Genomic DNA, 16,948 nt, shown 5'->3' on the forward strand with positions numbered 1-16,948 from the left:
CTCATTAAACAAACAAACTAAACAAGCAAACCTACAAAGACCTGCTCGTGATCCAGATAGTGGGTTTCCTTTACTTATGTGTAAATGCTTTTTGCATATTTGAGGTGAATACAAGGTGGGCAGTAGATTACTGTTTTATTAAATATTACTCTTTCTGGTGTATTTCTAGGAATTAATTCAGAATGCAGAAGATGCTGGGGCCACAGAAGTTAAGTTCTTGTACGATGAGACTCAGTACGGAACACAGACTCTTTGGTCGAAAGACATGGCACAATATCAGGGTAAGGGTCAGTCGTTAGTCAGGGACACGTTTTATTCTGTGTACTAACAGGTGACTTTTCGTGGTTTACAGTACAGCGTTCAGTGCACGGTCGCATTACCACCTCTCCTTCACTTCTCTGGATATTTAACTCCACTTCTTAAGACGTTTTCTCTGCTTTTCATGGGCAAGTGTCTCTGCTAGTTGGTATTTTTACAGAACAGAAAAGAATAAAAATCCTAAAACTCAGAGGAACAAACAATGTAAATATGTAAACCTCTTATTCTATTCAGTAAACTTGTGAGCCTTTTATATCGTTAGCAAGACAGAATGGCACCCTTTCCAAAGAGAACACTCCTCTGCATTTGGAAAGAAGTCAGAGGCTGTGGATTTGTATCTTACTTTCTGCTGTGAGAGGTGCCCTTGGAGTATTTTGAAGGGAGGTGGGAAGAAAGACTAAAGGAAAGGGTAGAGTAAGGAGAATGAAAGGAAAGACAGTAGGAATAACTAACACAAGGACTCCTGAAGCCCTGTGCTGTGAAGGGCTGTGTTGAAAAGGGTATTCATCACTTGCAGAGCAGCTTTAAAGTCTACAGAATGATTGTGAATGACTTTTGTGGTGGAAAGTCTTTGAGAAAAGGGAAACTCAAGTCAGACTTTCCTAGACATATTTTTTTACAGAGGTGTAAATCACATATTCTTTAAAAGATGTTTTATGATTTAGGAGGATAATCAACATTATTGTTAAGTATTTAAATACTAAATATTTAGCATTTATGATAGCTCATATGTTTATTCTTGTGATATGGAAGTTGCATTTTGTTTTTTATTCCATAAGGAGATGAGATGTAACATGTCAAGAGGTTTTCACTCTAGTCCTGACTCCTGCCACCTTCGCTGATCTTGGGCAAGCTCAGTTTTACAGTGAGAGGATGAAACCAGTAGGTTTCCTGGCCCTGAGAGTCTGCGGTATAAGCATTGTTGAAAGACACTCAGTGTAGATGTGACAGACTTCTGTCTAAGTCCTGATCCTGCTTGGGGCTGCCCGTGCTCCATGTCCACGGGCGCTGGTACCCAGTGTCAGCTCTGCCCCTCGAGTTCCTCCCTGGGCCTGAGTGGAGCTTGAGCCCGGCGGCATGTCAGCCCGCTCGTCCATGGACTGGTGAGGACACGGCCACCCCCAGTTACTCTTGAGGGTCCCAGGAGCTCGCGTGTGTCGCCATGCTCTCTGTCTGGCATCATTCTGCTGGTTGGAGTGTCCTGTAGAGCTGTAAATGGGAAGAGATCCTAGAAGTGTTTTGCTTCTCAGCTCTCTCATGTCTAGTTTTTGCTTCCAGCCCTGACTTCACTTCATTTTTTAAAAAATGTGTGAAATGGTTGTTTAGCTGTGTGAGTGATGTCACATTAGACAGATTTTTAAAACTTGGACGTCCAGAAGGAGCTGGACATGATTTTGATCTCTTTGAAAGTGAAAGTTGCTCAGTCGTGTCTGAGTCTTTGTGACCCCATGGACTATAGTGTTAGTCACTCAGTTCATGTCTGACTCTTTTCGACCCCATGGATTGTAGCCTACCAGGCTCCTTGGTCCAAGGGATTTTCCAGGCAAGCGTACTGAAGTGGGTTGCCATTTCCTTCTCCAGGGGATCTTCCTGACCCAGGGATCAAACCCGGGTCTCTCACATTGTAGGCAGATGCTTTACTGTCCGAGCCACCAGGGAAGCCCTGGTGATCTCTTTAGCTCACGTCTATTGTGCTCATGCTGTGTGAGGAGTTTTCCTCACATTCAGACAAGAGTGTTGTCTTGGCTGGTGTCATCTTCTTGGGTTACAGTTTTTTCCCCTTTACAGATGCTTAGTGTTGTAGATGAGAACTCTTGAGTTCAACTTGTTTTTGTTTCTTTTATATAATGAGAAGACAGAAGACTCAGAATGTGTCCAATGAGAGAGATCCAATGCAGAAAAATAAGAGATTTCCTCAGTTTCTCACTTTACGAAGGACTTCAAGGGTGTAGTTAATTAGGAGCTACAAGTGAAGGAAGGGCTGGGGCTCCCAGAAGCCGGGGGCTCCCAGAGCCCACCCACACCCTTCCTGCTGTGTGGGACACACCATGATCTCCACATGGTCAACCTTCCTGTAGTAACCTCTTAGGCTTGACTTTTTCATGTCTCTACTTTGACTATTTTACAGATATTTTACAGTCATGCCATTTTTGTAACATAGATTATGACCAGCATCCCCATATTTGTGCTTGAATTCATAGGCACATGAAAAGCATTATTTTAACATGGTTCCTTTAGTCTTCTCAGTACATTTATAGGTAATTCCATTTATAAAAATATATAAGTAAATATGTTACTTAGGGTCAAGTTTTACAAAGTAGTACATGGTGATTAACTTTCTTGTTCGTGCTGTGTTTTGAGTATCTAAGCACTATAATTTTTCCTTTTTGGATTTTGGGTCAACAATACTATATTTCTTGTGCTGGTCATTTTTACCATTAATTTGTAATTTCTGTTTTTACTGTGAGAGCAACCAAACGGTGATACTGGATCAGTCACTGTTTTCAGTTCTTTCTGTCTTTTCATCAAATAAGCATTATCACATAGAGGAAGTTTGTGTAGCAGAAGTGAGTGTCCAGGCTCCCTTCTTTCTCAGCCCCTGCCTGTGCGTCTTGACCCCCAGGGCCGGCTCTCTACGTGTACAACAACGCGGTGTTCACCCCGGAAGACTGGCACGGCATTCAGGAAATAGCGCGGAGCAGGAAGAAGGACGACCCTTTGAAGGTTGGAAGATTTGGAATTGGCTTCAATTCTGTCTATCATATCACAGGTGTGGTATTTGGCTTTTCAGTCCTGAGATTCAGTTATTTTAGCCTCTGCTTTGGATATTATTGGGTAAACTTCAGAGACGATATTGAATGCTGATGAAATTTCAGTGTGTCTTGTGTTTTCTCTAGTTGTCTTGGTAACCGTATCAAATCTGCATCGTGTGGTGCAAAAGTTAATGTCATCATTTCCGGTGGAATCAATGTAGTATAGTCAGTCATTTTATGTGAAGTTTGAGACTTTACGTCAGCAGTTGAAAGCCTACACAAAATTGTTACTCTAAAAACTTTTGTACTGCAAATTTTTGAGTCAGGCAAACTGGTTTTCACAGATTTTCTTGTACATATTTTTAAATAACAAGAAGAAGGAAATATAATATCCAATTGACACAGAGAACTTTAAAATGATCTTGGTTTCTCACTTTACCTATAGAAATTTTGCTCTAGAACTTGAGTATTTTGATGATTACTTTAAAGTCATGTTTAGAATCTAGAAAGAATATGAGGTTTCTGATTCAGTTACACTAGGAAATACTTGTAACTTTTAGGGCTGTTCTTCTGGAACCAGAGTTCTTAGTATTTACTGTGGTTTTGTGATAAAGCTTTTAATGAAATCAGCACCAGTTATGGCTTAATTTGGAACTGTTTTTGCATTTTGAACTTGTAGGAGAAGGGGCTGCGCTGGCAGAGTTCTAGCTGTTGCTAGAGTAACATGTAATTGATCGCCCAAACTGGGGTAGTCCTGAGGGTTAAGAAGTGATATTATTCTTGGCCACTGGCCCAAATTAGGACTGCCCTGAGCAAGTGGGACGCAGAAGCATCCTCACCATGGCCCATTTTTAGCAAACCTATTTTTAAAATTGCATTTACAGTGTTATAATGTATAGTATTGTGTTAAGTAATATTATGTATTACATAATAAAACTGATGAAGTCATTATGTTATATAACAATTATATGAATATTAACAGTCATGTGTTCAACTATTTGTGAGTTACTCCTCACATCTGTGACATGCAGTAGTTTTTAAATTTTATGGGGACACAGTTGTGCGTTGCATAAGCATGGAGCCTGTTTTCAGGGGTGTATTGTCCATAGAGTCCCCTGGTGGCTGGTATCTGCTCTCAATGTGGGTTTGTTCCCTGTTTGAGAACCAGCACACTTATGTGGGATGGGTTCCCTGGGTGCTGGCCTCTAATCCAAGGACTTGCCAAGGTCATGCGTTCTGCTTTGCAGCCACCAGGCTTCTCCCTGACATAGTTTCAGTAATGGGAGTGCAGATGGGACTGTGGACAATGGGGGTCTGTGGACCAGCCTTCTTGACTGGACGTGGTGGTGGGCTGGTGGACATAACATTTCCTACTGAAAATACCCCAGAGCTCAGGATTTGGTGCTTGTGATGCCTAAGCCTATAGTCGGTGACCCTGCGTGTCACAGGTGGACCCCACAGAGGTCTTGTGTGAAGGTTACGTACTCAAGTCACTGTCCATTTCAGACTCACTCCAGGACGCATGCTTGAGATCACCTGTTCTTTCTCATTCTCTCAGAGAATCTGTGGTTGAAATTTTGTTTTGCACACAGGCTACAACTCTGTTCTGTTTAGTTGGGTTCACAAGGCTGTAGGGAGAGTGTAAATATCCAAATATTCCTTATGTATTTTAATTAATTTAGTAAATGCTTGAAGATACATCTTAGGTTTTCACAATAATCACTTAAAGCCTCTCAATGCCTGGTGCTTTTTGAATCTAAAGAGAAATCATTTTTTACATTCAAAGAATTATGTGTCCAAAGCAAGACTTAGTTCATTTTAAGATAACTCTATTTAGAATCCTTCTGTGGCTCACGCTTCTCCACGTGTAACTGGGCAGTGTAATTGTGATTATCAGTGTCAGTATAGCTCAGAGTTGATGGTGACTTGAATTTTCCTTTGCAGATGTTCCTTGCATCTTTAGTGGTGACCAGATTGGCATGTTAGATCCTCATCAGACGCTGTTCGGTCCGCACGAATCAGGCCAGTGTTGGAATCTCAGAGATGACAGCAAAGAAATCAGCGAGTTTTCAGACCAGTTTGCGCCGTTTATTGGCCTTTTTGGAAGCACCAAGGAGACGTTTGTGAAGGGCAGCTTCCCAGGGACGTTCTTCCGTTTCCCGCTTCGGCGGCAGCCCTCCCAGCTCAGCGGGACCCTCTACAACAAGCAGAAGGTACTGGAGCTGTTTGAGTCCTTCCAGGCGGACGCGGACACGGTGCTGCTCTTCCTGAAGAGTGTGCAGGGCGTGTCCCTGCACGTCCGCGAGGCCGACGGCTCGGAGAAGCTGGTCTTCAGAGTGACGGCCCACGAGCCGGCAGCGCCGGCGCCAGAGCGGCCAGGGGCGGTGGAGGCGCTGGGGGCCGCCCTCCGTGACTACTGTGAGCGGGTGCCCAGCGGTGGCGTCACGTGCGTCACGTACCCCGTGAGCATCGTCCTGGAGGACGGGGGCGCCCAGGGCGCCCGGGAAACGTCTTGGCTGGTGTGCAACAGCGTGGGCGGCCGGGGCCTGAGCGCGCAGCTGGACGCGCTGGCCGACGAGCTGCGCTTCGTCCCAGTCATCGGCATCGCCACGCCCCTGCCGGGTCCCGCCGAGGAGAACGGGGCCGGAGGCGCTGCGGCTGGGTTCTCAGGGAAAGCCTTCTGCTTCCTCCCCTTACCGCCCGGCGAGGAGAGCCGGACTGGACTCCCGGTCCACGTCAGCGGCTTCTTCGGCCTGACGGACAACCGCAGGAGCATCAAGTGGCGGGAGCTGGACCAGTGGAGGGACCCGGCCGCCGTGTGGAACGAGCTGCTCGTGCTGAGCGTGGTGCCCAGGGCCTACGCCGCCCTCATCCTCGACGCCATTGCCCGCCTGCGGGCCGGTTGCAGCCCCAGGCTGCCGCTCTCGGTGGCCGGGGTCTACGGGCTGTGGCCGGATGCTGCGCAGGTCAAGCTGCCCTGGCGGCCGGCGCTGGAGCCGCTGTTTCAGGAGCTCTTCCAGCACGAGGTGCTGCCCTCCCTGGGCGGCCACTGGGTCCCCCTGGAGCAGGCATGCTTCTCGGATCTGGACGAGGGCCTGGACTACGCCCCGGCCGTGCTCCGCTTCCTGCAGTGCTCGGGGAAGGAGGTGGTCCGGGCCCCGGCCCACCTGGCTGCCGCCGCGCAGCTCATGGCCTCCAGCGCCGGGCCGCTGACGCAGGTGACGCCTGCGTGGACCCGGCAGGTGCTGCGGAAGGCCGGCCTGGGCGGCGCGGGTACGCCCGAGAGGCTGCATCTGCTGGAGTTCGTGCTCTCCGACCAGGCCTACGGCGAGCTGCTGGGGCTGGAGCTGCTGCCGCTGCAGAGCGGGGCCTTCGTTCCCTTCTCCTCGTCTGCCTGCGACCAGGACGTGATCTACATCGCCTCAGAGGAGCACCCCAGGTAGGCGGGGCACACGTCGGCGTGCGGTCTTAGGGGGCTCTGCGGAGCTGCTCCGTTAGAAAGAACACACCGTTACGTTCTAAGATGGAAGGGCCTCCAGATGTTTATCCATTAAAAAGCGGTCCAAGCCGTCGTTCCTGGAAATTCTAATAACGGAATGTAGAAAAGAATGGCTGCAAAGAGCTAGTAATAACTAAAGTTAGTCAAAAGGAAATTATTTTGATGAAAATAAATTCACCAAAATACTCAAGAAAGTAAAGTCGCTCAGTCGTGTCCGACTCTTTGCCACCCTGTGGACTGTAGTCCACCAGGCTCCTCCGTCCATGGGATTCTGCAGGCAAGAATACTGGAGTGGGTTGCCATTTTCTTCTCCAGGGGATCTTCCCAACCCAGGGAGCGAGCTCGGGTCTCCAGCATTGCAGGCAGACGGTTTAACTTCTGAACTACCAGGGAAACCCCAGTTATAGCTCAGGATGCCTATTGACATTTCAGGGAATACAGTACAGGTTTCTCTAAGGTGTTCTGGACCGTCCCTGGGTTTGCATGCTGCCTCAGGGTTTAAAGCCACACCTGGATTACAAGGATTGTGTGTGATTTGAGGTGTGCCTTATAATTTAGGTAAAATAGTGAGCACATATAACTGGCTTGAAATTATATCATTGGACTTATCTACTAAAAATTGCTGCATTTCTGTCACTTTTAAGGTCCCTTTTCCCAGGTCTGGAAGGCAGATTTCTTTTGGATAACTTGAAGCCTCACCTTCTAGCTGCTTTAAAGGAAGCTGCCCAAACCCGAGGTATTATAGCTATTTTAGCTTTTTAAAAATAAGTGTAATTATAAAAATGTGAACAATTTATGTGTTTCCTGTTAAGTTGAATGAATATGGAATTGCCTATTGGTCAGCAGCTCCATACGGTTCAACCTCATGTACTTGTGGTTTGAGATGTGTCAGTCGTGGATGCTGACGTCTGTCCGAATGCAAAGGTGGTCCTGTGTTTAGAAACCTGTGTTTAGGGTTAGGGTGTGGCGGTGGTCCTCACCCCTGCACAGTGCCTCACGGGCCTGCAGTACTTCCCCATTTCTTTCCCCTTTTTTGCCCCCGGCCTCCTCCCTGGTGGCCTGCGTGGCAGTGAGAGCACTGCTGTGGGTTAGGTGGACACACGAGGGGAGACGGGGTCCGCCTGCTCTGCCCCCACACCACCTGCCTCCAGGGTTCCACGTGGTTGTGTTGGGGTGGCTTTGGGGACCTGCACGTTGAAAAGAGACCTGTGCATCAGGGCCGGGAGGACTCCTGGGGCCGAGGCAGGAATGGGTGTCCTCTATCGGGAGTCCTTTTTAGGAAAAGACAATAATTGGGACAAAAATCACCATGGTTCTGTTTAACCTTATCTTTCAACTTTTGTGAGCACCTTTGTAAGACTGTTGCCTGAACTTTTTGTTTGTTTGTTTATATTCTTTCAGCCACTTTTTTTTTTTAATTGAAGGATATTGAACTTTTTTTAAAGCTAGATATTGGCCTGAAAAATTCTGGGTTTGTTCTACTAGGTAAGGTTGTAAAGCGTGCTCTTTGTGACGTGTCTTTTGTACTGTGTGCTGGTTTGTTTTCAAAGGTAACGGCTAAAGGGAAAGCTTGCTAATGGTCATGCACCTTCATTCCTGTAAATGGAAGCAAAAGGTGTTGGGGCTTGGGGTGTTGATTCAGGATGGAGTGCAGGGAGGCTGTGGGCAATGCAGTGTGAGCTGGAGGGGGTCCGGACGCTGCTGTTCCCTGTGTCAGGAGCTTTAGAAGAGCCTTGTGGGGAGTCTTACTGTGGATTCTTTCCTATGACTCTGCCATTCTCTGCTCCAAAGTTTTACAAGGTCTTACTTCCCAAGTTCTCTATTATCTTCTTATGTAAAACATTACATTGCAATACAGTGTACACACAGAAAAGTATACTTATCTTAAACATAGGTCTGGAATTTTATAAGCTGAACACGCCCGGATCAGAACCAGAAGACTGGCTGCCTCTCCGAGATAGTCCTGACCACCCAAGGGCAACTGTGACCCTGACTCTCGACAGCACAGATGGACTCGGGGCTTCCTGTGGGGGGAATCCATGTGCCCACAGTCTGCTGCAGTCACTTGCCCTGAATTTGGGATTGTCTAGTTTGGTGTCCGCAGTTGCAGGCCGTTCTTTCTCACAGCTGTGCTATTTCATTGTGTGGTTTCACTTTGTTTTGAAGGGAGAATTTTTGTTCATGTGCATTAGTTTCTGAGGTAGGTAGGGAGTTGGAAATCAGTTGAAAATAATTCAGAATCAAATCAGGTTCAAAGGGTAGAAGACCAGCAGGATAATGTTGGTCTTACTTAGAATTTTCAAGTACTTTGTGGCACAGGGCATGGCCACAGCCTCTTCTCTAGCCTCGCATGAGTGGGGACCTATCGTAATATTTTTGGGATGAGTTACATTTATCTATTGTTAACTCAGTAATTTGACATCTTTGTAAAGCTGAGTCTTCCCACTCTGTGTGTGTTCTCATTTTCTTATCTACTATGAGTTCTGATTTGTTATTTTGGAATCATCTGTAAACTCCGTGTTTTATCTCTGGTTCCCGGTTTTACACTAGAAGGGATGTCTTTGCTGTTATTGTCACCTGTGATGTGCAGCTAGTTATCCCAGGAGTTGTCTTCACTGTCAACTTATCTAGATTTAAGTATTAATATTAGCCTGCCACCCTTGTGATTATTTAATCATCCTGGTCTCTAGCCTTTCTGGTGTCTTTAGCTGACCATGTGGTGAAGGGACTGCCTCCCGGGCATCCTTCCTGTTGTTTTGTACCATTAGTTCCAGACAGAAATGTATTTTTGATGTCACTTTATTCCGATGAACAGATTTACTGCTTGGAGAACATTATGGTGTAGGGCCAGTGGGGACTCAGTAATGACCCCTTTGCTTTCCTTTCCTGGGACTCCAGTTGGTGAAGGAAGACGCAGAGAGGAACCAGTGGGCAGACCTTACTGGTCAGCCCTGCGTCACTGCGGTGACCCTGGTCTTGGGGGTGTGGCTTAGGGCACACTGTGGGCCTGTACTGTGACCTCTGGGGTGAGATGGACGAGCTCACCAGGCTGGTCACAGGCAGCATTGGGGACCTCAACTTCCCAGCATGCCCTGCACTGCGGAGCTGTGGGAGCTACCCCGGGCATCCCCCTGGGCAGGGGCAGGCATTTCTTCCTACACTGAGAAGTCGATGAGCCAGTCATCTTGCTGGTGTGTGGGGTAAGAGTATGAGAAGAGAGGCCAAGAGGGCTGCATCTGTGGGGCTCCCTTCCTACGGTGGGAACGTCACAGATGTGAAACGTCAGTGAATCTTTTTGGCTGCAAAAACAGATTATGTGATCCTTTTGCTGACACAAAGCACTGTGGGCTTTTCTTTCCTAATTATAAGTAAAATCTGATTGGCCACATTTGGAAGTACAGCTGCATGGGAAGTGTTTTCTTTGGCAATGGGTGTAGCCCCAACAAAATACCTCACCATGTGATAGTTTTATCTTCCACTTATTTCACATGTAAAATCCTCAGCTAAGTACTATGGTACTGATTGTACTCTCACTATTTAGCTCTGTCACCTCTCATTTGCAGTTGCACACTTTAGTTCAGTCAGTCAGTTTTAGTAGCTCAGTCATGCCTGATCTTTGCGACCTCATGGACTGTTGCACACCAGGCTTCCCCGTCCACCACCAACTCCCAGAGCCTAACTCATGTCCATTGAGTCGGTGATGCCATCCAATCATCTCATCCTCTGTCGTCCCCTTCTCCTCCTGCCTTCAATCTTTCCCAGCATCAGGGTCTTCTCAAATGAGTCAGTTCTTCACATCAGGTCACTAAAGTATTGGAGTTGCAGCTTCAGCATCAGTCCTTCCAATGAATATTCAGGACTGATTTCCTTTAGGATGGACTGGTTGGATCTCCTTGCTGTCCAAGGGACTCTCAAGAGTCTTCTCCAACACCACAGTTCAAAAGCGTCAGTTCTTTGGTGCTCAGCTATCTTTATAGTCCAACATCTATACATGACTACTGGAAAAACCATAGCTTTGACTAGACAGACCTTTGTTGGCAGAGTAATGTCTCTGCTTTTTAATATGCTGTCTACGTTGGTCATAAGTTTTCCTTAAAGGAGAAAGCATCTTTTAATTTCATGGCTGTAGTCACCATCTGCAGTGATTTTGGAACCACAAAAATAAAGTCTCTCACTGTTTCCATTGTTTCCCCATCTTTTTGCCGTGAAGTGATGGGACCAGATACCATGATCTTAGTTTTCCGAATGTTGTTTTAAGCCAACTTTTTCACTCTCCTCTTTCACTTTCATCAAGAGGCTCTTGAGTTCTTCTTCATTTTCTGCCATAAGGGTGATGTCATTTGTATATCTGAGGTTATTAATGTTCATCCCAGCAATCTTGATTCTAGCTTGTGCTTCATCCAGCCTGGCATTTCTCATGATGTACTTTGCATATAAGTTAAATAAGCAGGGTGACAATATACAGCCTTGATGTACTCCTTTCCCGATTTGGAACCAGTCTGTTGTTCCATGTCCAGTTCTAACTGTTGCTTCTTGACCTGCATACAGATTTCTCAGGAGGTAGGTCAGGTGGTCTGGTATTCCCATCTCTTTAAGAATTTTCCTCAGTTTGTTGTGATCCACAGAGTCTTCTCCATTTGGGGGAAACAAAGACAACCTTGACTTTAGTTTGCTTTCTGTGTAGTCCAGCATCTGGGGGGGTGGCACATGCTTGTCGTCTGCACTTGCTCACCATCTGTTGTCTCTGCAGACGCACTTTTCATTCAGTGCAATAAAATTGCCTGACTGAGATCACCAGTTAATGACTTTTTAAAATTTATTAAATCCAGTGAAATTGTTTTGTTCTTCTTACCTGGTCCCCCTGAGGCTTTGCTCCTACTGGTCACTCATCTTTGAGTCCCCAGCTCTCTCATTGTCCTGATACTTCTTTGCCTGCTTTTAAGAATTATTTGTGAATTCCTGTTCCTTAGTTGACTCCTTAATGAGGGTCAGTTCAGGAACTCCTTATGGTCTTTGGGCCTCCTTGTTCACCCAGGTCCCTTGATCACACACGTGTAGTGGTCTGTATGTCTTCTGTTGGTGCCCAGTTTCAGGACTCACAGTGCAGTGCAGCGTAGGGGGTATGGGCCCAGGCTCTGTCAGTGCACAGATCTGGGCTCAGACTTGATTCCTCCATTGTGTGACCTTCAACAAATTACCTGATCTCTGTGAGCCTCTTTCCTCATCAGTGACATCCTTCGAGAAAAGTGTATCTAGAGCGCTTGAGATTCAACTACATGAAATGAAAGATTGCTTTCTTTCTTACAAGTGTAATGAAATGAGAATAAGGGTTGAGTGGAGGATGGCAGGCAGTCCCAGCCTACCAGCTGAATTTTATCCAGTTTGCATGATGGCCATCAGGCAGGCTATTGACAACCTCTCCAGTGATATTTTAGTTTGGCAGGCTTTCTCTGAGGATAAGATGGTGTGCATGGAGCGTGTAGTTTAACATGAAACCTGGCTCATGAGAAACACTGTTGTCATTCTGTCCGTGGAGCTCCTCAGGGAGCTCGAAGTCCATGCTTTCCCCACTTGTGTCCTCATCTTGTGTCCATATCTGTCTCGCCTCTTGTGTGATCTTTCCTTGTGAGCACGGCACCATTACCACCCTTGTTCTCGTGTCTCTGGGCTCTGGGGATGGAATTTCTGCGTCGCCCTTCTCCGGCTGTGCTGTGAGCCCGCAGGGCCTCCTCCTTGCTGTGCTCATCTCATCACCGTCCGCTGATGGGTTCCAGTGTGTGTCCTGGCTCCAGACAGGTCCGGTCTTGTTTGTGTGGCCTGTGGGGCTCCCGTGACTGGCCTCCAGAGACCAGAGTTTCCTTCATCCGAGAGAGCAGAGCCCTGTGAGGTTTGTCACCCTGACGCGGCACAGTGCCCACTTCAAGGTGGACGCTTGGTAAAGTTTTCTTTTACACGAATTCAGGTTTTCGCGTATCTGTGTTTCTGCACACAGCATCCCCTTTGCTTAAAATACTCTCTCTCCTGCACCCTGCCTGAGGGCTTCTGTTCATCTCTTTGCCTTCAACCCACAAGTCTCCTCCACGGAGAGGCTCTCTGTGCCACCCACTGCCACCCGCCCCCCCCCCCCCCCACCACGCCCCTGCCCCTGTAGGCCATGCAGACCTGTGTCACTCAAGCCTGTCACAGCCCTTTTAATCCTCTCTGCCTGATCACAGCCCCGGTTTCCTGGGCCAGACAGACTAGGAAGCCACCCACTAGTCTCTTTCATGTTCCCAGTGCCAGGTTGATAGGCTGATGCTGAGCTTCCGTTGCTGGGCTAGGTGGGATGAAGCTGCGGGGACGGGGATATGAGCAGGCAGATGCTTGTAGTGTGGCCGTGAGTCAGAATTTCTTTTCAAATGCATATCTTCTGTGTCTGATTTGTTCTCCACCTTCATCCTCCTCTGAGGGACAGAGACACAGGCTGAAAGAGCTTGAAGGACTTAGGACTCTCTGGAGCTTCTGAGTTGGGGTGAAGATTCTGTTGTTTTGTCTTTTCCATTACAGGTTATTTCTGTATTAAGTTACTTGAGTAAATGGGTGACTCTTGGAAGTTAGAAGAGCAGGTAAATGGGTTTTGGAGGAAGTAGAAAAGCAGTTGAATCAGACATATGGTAGGAATGCTTCATAATTTGGATTTAGTTTATATTGAAAGTGAAAGTTTATATTGAAAGTGCTCAGCCGTGTCCAACTCTTTGCAACCCCATGGACTATACAATCCATGGAATTCTCCAGGTGAGAATACTGGAGTGGGTAGCCTTTCCCTTCTCCAGGAGATCTTCCCAACCCAGGGATTTAACTCAGGTCTCCCGCATTGCAGGTGGATTCTTTACTAGCTGAGCCATAAGGGAAGCCCAAGAAAACTGGAGTGGGTAGCCTATCCCTTCTCCTGCAGATCTTCCTGACCCAGGAATTGAACCTAGGTCAATTATATTGAAGTATATCCTTAAATCTTAAATGTATATTCTGCTATGTTTGGAGTTTGTTTATAGCTTTTCTTTTACATAATGATGTGTAAGATTCTGAAAACAGTGCTATCTTAAGATTCAGAATAATTGTTGTAGCCATTATGTGAAAACTGTGACAATTCCGGCTTTTTCTAAGAACGGATTTAATTATATTCTAGCACAACAACTTCTCTGGGGATACTCAGGTATGATGACTGACTAAATGTTGTATTCATTTGCAGCCTGATGTTTTTGTTCATTTGATTCTTTGAATCCTGTTTTTTCATTTACCCCAGTAGCTAGAAGTTGTATCAGTATTATTTTCTGGTGCTAACAATTAAAGGAGAGAGGAAACTATACTAGTAGAGTACACAGGTGGTTGTTACACACACCACAATCAGGCCATGTTTCAGTTCATAGAACATGTAGTCTCAAATGAAACAATTATGCTGAGATTGGTATTTAAGCTGTGGGATTTAATGGAAGGGTGAGAGTGCCCACACTTGTTACATGATGAGATTGAAATGGACAGAGGGACATCCATTCTAGGATCTCTGTCAGTGAAGTGTCAGTTATTGACTGTCTTTTTATAAAAAGTTTTGATAAACTTGTACTATTTTCCTCCAGTTTGTGTTTCCCTTGGAAAATCAGGATATGAGATTAGCTTTATAGAAACTGTTTTTATAGTAAACATTATTTTTGGAGTTAGTCTATTCCTTGAAGCTAAAATTAATTTAGAAGCTAAGTCACTGTTATAGTGATAATTCATGTAAGTATTAACCTTGTTTTCTAGCTTGTAAGAAAAGTGGCTGATCCCTCACAGCTACCGTGACTGCATTCCTACATCTTTAAGGAGTGATCACAGCGGAAGGCAGAGTCTTGTTGTCAGCAGGCTGCATGTTTAGCCACCTGCCCAGGGTGGGGGGTGCTGTGGGTGGTGTCGGCCACCCCCCGACTTGTTGTCTGTCTCCTGTTCAGGATGGAAGTGAGGGCGGCGCTGCAGTGCCACTGCTGACTTCTGCTCGCAGTGCTGTTCTGAGCCAGCCTGGTGCCCTGTGGAGTAGAGGGAGGCTTCCCTGGGCCCTTGCAGAGCACCGGGAGCACCGGGCTCACCACCGAACTGCCCTCTCCATCCCTGTGTGCTGCTTTTGTGTCCTTTGTTTCCTTTTTCTTCCTTTGAAGATTTGACTGACAGATGGCCTACAGTTTAACTGGCACCTCATCTTATTTTCAAGTGGACTGTAGCATCCTGTCTCCATCCACGTGGAAAATCTTCCTCAAAGTGAGGGCTGAACCACAGATTTAGCATGCTGACGGTTTTACCTTGAGCTGACCCACAGTAAAGCACAAACCAGTCTGAGCAGAGTTGTTCCTAAATAGTTAAAACTGATAAACACTCTCTGTCTCTAGAAACATGCCTGGCATGAAATACTTAACCTCTTTTGACAATGCCGATAATTCTAAAGGCAGGGCCACAGAAGCACAAGTCATTTAATAAACTCTGTTGAATTATTTTATGAATATTGGTTTAGGTGCTTCACAATTTCAAGGGTGCCCCAATCCAGGGCATGGAGACATTTTTCTGTGTCAACATTTATACTTTAGGGTAAAAGCTGAAAGCTTAACTACAAAATAAACAGAAATCAGAACTCCAGGTTTAATTGACTTCTGTGCTTAGAAATGTCTCTTACTACATTTTCTCTCTCCTTTATTTTCCATGATTTGTTTCATCAGAGCATGACTGGCTAATCGCATGTTACATGTGGTGTGTGCGTCAATCGCATGTTACATGTGTGTGCAATCACATGTTACATGTGGTGTATACGTGAATCACATGTTACACATGGCGCACACAATCACATGTTTCATGTGGTGTGTGCATATCATTGACATTTTATTTGCACATTGATACTAGACAGCTGTCCTGAAGGTAGGTATGTGGCTTATAGGCTGCTGAATTCCACGCAGGGTTATTGGACAGGATTATCTGCAGAGTGCATGTTGGGTGACAGTTATTAACATGGAACACAGTGTGCTGCACATTTGGTTTTTCTGTTTTTTGAGTGTTTGGAATTTTAATTTCTAACTCTTTTTTTGTATCTTTGGTATTATATCCTTGTCTTGTGATTTGGGTATTTTATTATAGTTAATTCAGTAAGCATTTTTCAGAACATTAAAAATGAATTAAAAAATAATATTTTAATGGGACTCACAGACCAAGGAGGCTGTGCTAGTCAGACTATAGACAAGATTTTGTGACTTCTTAAACACTACTGCCTGACTCACCCTAAGTGACATAGTGTCAGTTCAGTTCAGTTCAGTTCAGTCGCTCAGTCATGTCCTACTCTTTGCGACCCCAGGAATTGCAGCACACCAGGCCTCCTTGTCCATCACCAACTCCCGGAGTTCACCCAGACTCACGTCCATCGAGTCAGTGATGCCATCCAGCCATCTCATCCTCGGTCGTCCCCTTCTCCTCCTGCCCCCAATCCCTCCCAGCATCAGAGTCTTTTCCAATGAGTCAACTCTTCGCATGAGGTGGCCAAAGTACTGGAGTTTCAGCTTTAGCATCATTTCTTCCAAAGAAATCTCAGGGCTGATCTCCTTCAGAATGGACTGGTTGGATCTCCTTGCAGTCCAGGGGACTCTCAAGAGTCTTCTCCAACACCACATAGTGTAGAAACTGACAATAATCAGGACGTGGGTACTGGTGTCTTTAATAGCTGCAGAAGTGTGTCCTTGCTTAAACTTCTGTGGCAGTAATTTTAAATGTCTTATTGTAACATGAGAGAGAATCTTCTTGGTAGAAGTTAAGGCCATCTCCCTGGTGTGTGAGTCTGTGAAATAAGAGTGTCGTTCCCTGGTTAACAGATAATGATGGACAAAATTTCAAGGGGCTTGAGGTGTTCCCCTTTTAATTTTTTTCCAAAATTAGTCTTTCCAGAGTCTAGATATTATACGTATGCTAGGGAAAAAATGGAATGTTAGTTTGCATAATATTGAATTTGCGATGCTTTTTATTTCCCTGTATAGGCAAATACATACCCACAGGTATATTATGTTATTTTAAAATTTTATTATTCCTGGTATTGTAGACAAATGCACGGAAACACAAAATGTGCTTAGAAATAAAATGTTATTTTCTAGACCAGTGGCTGAAAATCAGCAAACATGTTTTTTCCCCAGAGAAAACCTTACTAGCCTCTTGGTTTATCAACAGTCCCAGAGTGCTGCTACCTGGTAGGGAAAGCATGCCATCACAGCTGGCCCCGGTGTCCCATTGCTTATCCCTAAAGCACTGCTGCCAAGGCCAGAGTCCAGAAGAGTGCCCTTTCCTGGGTGATAAGCACAAGTGAACTCTTCCTTGGAGGGTTGTGGCCGTGCTCCCTGCC

At 45.9% G+C, this 16,948-nt stretch overlaps 1 protein-coding gene across 1 annotated transcript in view; it reads left to right on the forward strand.

The window, feature by feature from the left end:
• Positions 1-250: 250 nt before the first annotated feature.
• The window catches only part of SACS (sacsin molecular chaperone), a 29,117-nt gene continuing 12,419 nt past the window's right edge, over positions 251-16,948 (forward strand). The window contains exons 1-4 of the mRNA XM_068984681.1: positions 251-281; positions 2,942-3,088; positions 5,016-6,510; positions 7,215-7,306. Of these exons, the coding sequence (XP_068840782.1) occupies positions 266-281; positions 2,942-3,088; positions 5,016-6,510; positions 7,215-7,306 (1,750 nt within the window). The 5' untranslated portion in view covers positions 251-265. The remainder of the gene's footprint in view (positions 282-2,941; positions 3,089-5,015; positions 6,511-7,214; positions 7,307-16,948) is intronic.

The sequence above is a fragment of the Capricornis sumatraensis genome, chromosome 12 (genome assembly GCF_032405125.1).
Source record: "Capricornis sumatraensis isolate serow.1 chromosome 12, serow.2, whole genome shotgun sequence".
NCBI classification, from domain to species: Eukaryota; Metazoa; Chordata; class Mammalia; order Artiodactyla; family Bovidae; genus Capricornis; species Capricornis sumatraensis.